This window comes from Geospiza fortis, unplaced genomic scaffold (genome assembly GCF_000277835.1).
Source record: "Geospiza fortis unplaced genomic scaffold, GeoFor_1.0 scaffold180, whole genome shotgun sequence".
Lineage (NCBI taxonomy): Eukaryota > Metazoa > Chordata > Aves > Passeriformes > Thraupidae > Geospiza > Geospiza fortis.
Window position 1 is genome coordinate 1468727 of NW_005054452.1, and position 3964 is coordinate 1472690.

Here is a 3964-nt window from a genome sequence, read left to right on the forward strand (position 1 = left end):
AACACCCATCCCACAGTGCTGGAGCTCCAAGAATGAGACATAAAGCAAACAAAGGGTTTGAAGCATATAAAAAAAAAGCTAATATTTTATAACAAAGAAAAAAAATCAAGCTGTTTACAAAAAAGGAATAGACAATAAGCCGTGAGCTTTGATGCTGGGATCAGACTGTGCTGGAGCTACTCCAAAATCCAGAGAAAAAGGAGTTATACAGGCTCATGTACAGAGTGAGGAAAGGAAAACCTGCAGGATGCCGAGCCCAGGGACTCCAGTGCCTTGGGGCAGGGATCAGGCTCTGGGATTGCTGCTGGAATTCCCAGCCTTGCAGAGATTTCCCAGCTCTCCACAGCAGAACCATGGCAAGGTGGCTTCTTAAGAAAAGCCAGGCTTTTTCCTGTGGATCTGAAGGATCCCCACACCCTCCCAGCCCAGCCTATCACTGACCTGTTACATCAAGGAGCCACACAGGTCCCAGGCACACAAACATTCTAAAAAGACACAAGTTTCTGTGCCTTTTCCATGAGTTTTGTCTGTGAGGGTGGGTGAAAGGCCAGCCAGGTACATTTGTGTTAAATTTCAGGTGGTGCAGCAGGAGCTGAGTCCAGAAACCCTTCAGTCAGCACTCTGGAAATGGAGATGTTTTTAATGGAGAGTTTGGGAACCTTTGTGTGATTTCACAAGGAGTGAAGAATAAATGAGAACTTGAATTCAGCTGATCCCAAACAGGGTGCCCAGAGCAGCTGCGGCTGCCCCTGGATCCCTGGCAGTGCCAAGGCCAGGCTGGACAGGGCTTGGAGCAGCCTGGGACAGTGGGAGATGTCCCTGCCCATGGAATGAGAGGGGCTTGGAGGTCCCTTCCCACCCAAACCATTCCCTGAGCTGTATGATCCTGGAACAAAGACCAGGACACAAATGGAACTTGCGTAAGGCTGCAGGAAAAACAAACATTTTTCTCCCCAGCCAGCACAGATCACCTTCCACAGAAGCCCTGTGCTCTTTTCCCTGATTTTACTGGGATTAAATCCCTGGCTGTGTCCAGAATCCCAGCTCAGATCAGCTGAGTTTAGAGACAAACACAGATCTCCCCAGCAAAGCAAACACCCTCTGAATCTGTAGTTTCCTTCCTTTTCAGAGGGAGGCGCCACACAAGGAACCCACCTTGGAGTGCTCAGATCTCAGGATACAGCAACGAGCAGAGCTGGGCAGATTCATAAGGCAGGGAAGGGCTTGGGGCTGCCCAGCACTTCCAGCCAGGCTCACAAGGGAATCAGAGAAAAATTGGAAAAAATTCCAATTGGAAAAAAATTTAATAATTGGAAATTGGTTTCTCTGGGAAAAAAACAGGAGTGGAAGGGTGTGTTGGGATCAGGGTGATGGTCATTTTGATATCCTGGGATAAACCCATGACCTGATCTGAAGGATCTGAGCAGCTTTCCCTGTGCTCCACAGAGCTGCTCGCTGGGAAGCCAGAGCCCTTCCAAATCTGCATCTCCATGAGCTCCCATCCCCAGGGAAGGTGCAGATACCTTGTTGCTTTTAGAGAGCGTTTATTGAGCGTGCAGGATCCATTCCAAGCCCCCATCCCCGGGGTGCAACTTCCACAGGGGCTCCACACTGCAGTATCCTGCTGACAGGCTGTGTGGCAGCATGCACAGGGAAAAGAGGGAGCACAGCATGCATGGAAAGGGGAGAATTCCCCAAAATGACAGGAGTGCAGCCATGGAAAATGGAACATGGAATATTACAGAGATACAAGTGTGACTGAAGGAAGCGTCTCTTTGGTAACAGAGAGAAAACCCCAGACAAACAAACAAATATCCCTATTCCACCCTCAAATCTAGATCTCAAGGCTGGAGGCTGACTGACACCCCTGACAGCATCCCAGAGGGTGCTGAGGAGGTGCAGGAGGGCTGGAGACTGCAATGGGACTCACCCTGAGGCACAGACCTGTGCTGTGCTGCACCTTCCATCCCTGGGACAGACACAAGGACATGTGGAACAGGGATAAATAAAGCCTGGTGACAGCACAGCTGTGTCCCAGTGTGGATGGAGTTAGTTACACACACCAGGGCTGTGCTGATGCTCTTCCCCTCTCCCAGAGCATTTTCCAGCACCTGGAGAATCTCTGATTGTGAGCACAGAACTGACCTGGGCACTTGGCACTCCAAGGGATGCCAGTGGAAGGAGCAGAGTGCCCCTGCTCTGCTTTGTCACCGTCATTAAACATGGAGTAAAACTAAAAAAAATCCCCTAAAAAGGGCAATTCCATGTGACTGAAATGCCCCCTAGACCTTCCCATACACCCCCAGGTCCAGCCAGTGTATTCCAATCACATCCTTTGGAACAAACCTGTGCTGTAATCCCAGATGGATTTCAATTCTTCCAGACACCATCCCCAGGCTGTCCCCACAGTGGAACAGTCTCAGTGGGGGCTGTGACACAAACCAGGGGCTCAGTGACACCAAATCAGGGGCTCAGTGGCCCAGGGAGTGCCCTGAATCCACAGGTCCACCACAGATCCTGCACAGAGTCAGGCTGAGTCCAGGAGTCCCAGGAGAGCTCCAACTGCACCGAAGTAACCCTGAGGAGCAGATGGGAACATGCAGTGAAAATCCATGGAATGTGTTCCCTGACACAGGAACAGCAATGCCCACAGAACCAGGGAATGGCTGGGGTTGGAAAGGACCTTAAAGACATCCAGTGCCACCCCCTGTCAAGGTCAGGGACACCTTCCACTATCCCAGGGTGCTCCAAGCCCCACCCCGTGTGGCCTTGGGCACTTCTACGGATTTCCAGGGCCAGCCACAGCTTCTCTGGGCACCCTGTGCCAGTGCCTCAGCATCCTCACAGGGAACAACTCCCTCCCAATATCCCATCTAACCCTGGCCTCTGGCAGTGGGAAGCCATTCCCCTTGTCCTGTCACTCCAGGCCCTTGTCCATGTCCCTGTCCAGCTCTACTGGAGCTCCTTTAGGCACTGCAAAGTCTCCCTGGAGCCTCCCCTTCTCCTGGCTATTACACAAACAGATTAATTTTAACAACATATAAAGGAGAGGAGAAAGATACAACTACAGGGAGGAAGAAAGGAAAAGGAAGAAAATCAAAGGAAAAGGAAGAGGAGAAGGAGAAGGAGAAGGAGAAGGAGAAGGTAAAGGAAAAGGAAGAAGAGAAGGAGAAGGAGAAGGAGAAGGAGAAGGAGAAGGAGAAGGAGAAGGAGGAAGCTGTGACTGTAGCAGCAAATCCCTGAGCTCCTCCTGCACTGTGTGCACCCAACAGCTCCACATGGCTCTTTCCAGAGTACTCCCAAAGATTTGTATTTTGCCATGAGACAAATTTTAAAAAGGAATTTTACCTCATGTTCCAAGAAAAGTGCTTTTAACTGCCCCTTTGACCAGTAGTCCAGGGCATAGGCCAGGAGCCTCATGGAGATGGTGTTGATCCGAAGGAAGTTGCCCACGAACACCACCCGGTTGATGTTCTACAAGTGTTAGGGGAAAAAATAAAGGAGTATTAAAGCTAAATTCTATTTTCTGCTTGCAGTGATAAAAACCCCACATGGGGAAGGGTCTGGAGCACGAGGAGCTGGGAAGGGGCTCAGCCTGGAGCAAAGGAGGCTCAGGGGGGACCTTGTGGCTCTGCACAGCTCCTGACAGGAGGGGACAGCCGGGGGGTTCGGGCTCTGCTCCCAGGGAACAGGGACAGGAGCAGAGGGAACGGCCTCAGGCTGGGCCAGGGGAGGTTTGGATTGGATATTTGGGAAAATTTCTTCATGGAAAGGATTGTCCAGCCCTGGCACAGCTGCCCAGGGTGAGTCCCCATCCCTGGAGGGATTTAGAAGCCATGTGCATGTGGCACTTTGGGACATGGTCAGTGGTGGCCTTGGCAGTGCTGGGGGAATGGTTGGATTGGACAATCCTAAAGGACTTTACCAACCTAAATGGCTCTGCAATTCTATTCTTAAGTTCCTG

At 51.1% G+C, this 3964-nt stretch overlaps 1 protein-coding gene across 1 annotated transcript in view; it reads right to left on the minus strand.

The window, feature by feature from the left end:
• Window positions 1-56: 56 nt before the first annotated feature.
• LOC102038183 (pantothenate kinase 2, mitochondrial) overlaps window positions 57-3964 on the minus strand; it is an 8053-nt gene continuing 4145 nt past the window's right edge. Inside the window, exons 5-6 of the mRNA XM_031062586.1 lie at window positions 3349-3474; window positions 57-2578 (exon numbers count right to left, since the gene is read on the minus strand). Of these exons, the coding sequence (XP_030918446.1) occupies window positions 2528-2578; window positions 3349-3474 (177 nt within the window). The 3' untranslated portion in view covers window positions 57-2527. The remainder of the gene's footprint in view (window positions 2579-3348; window positions 3475-3964) is intronic.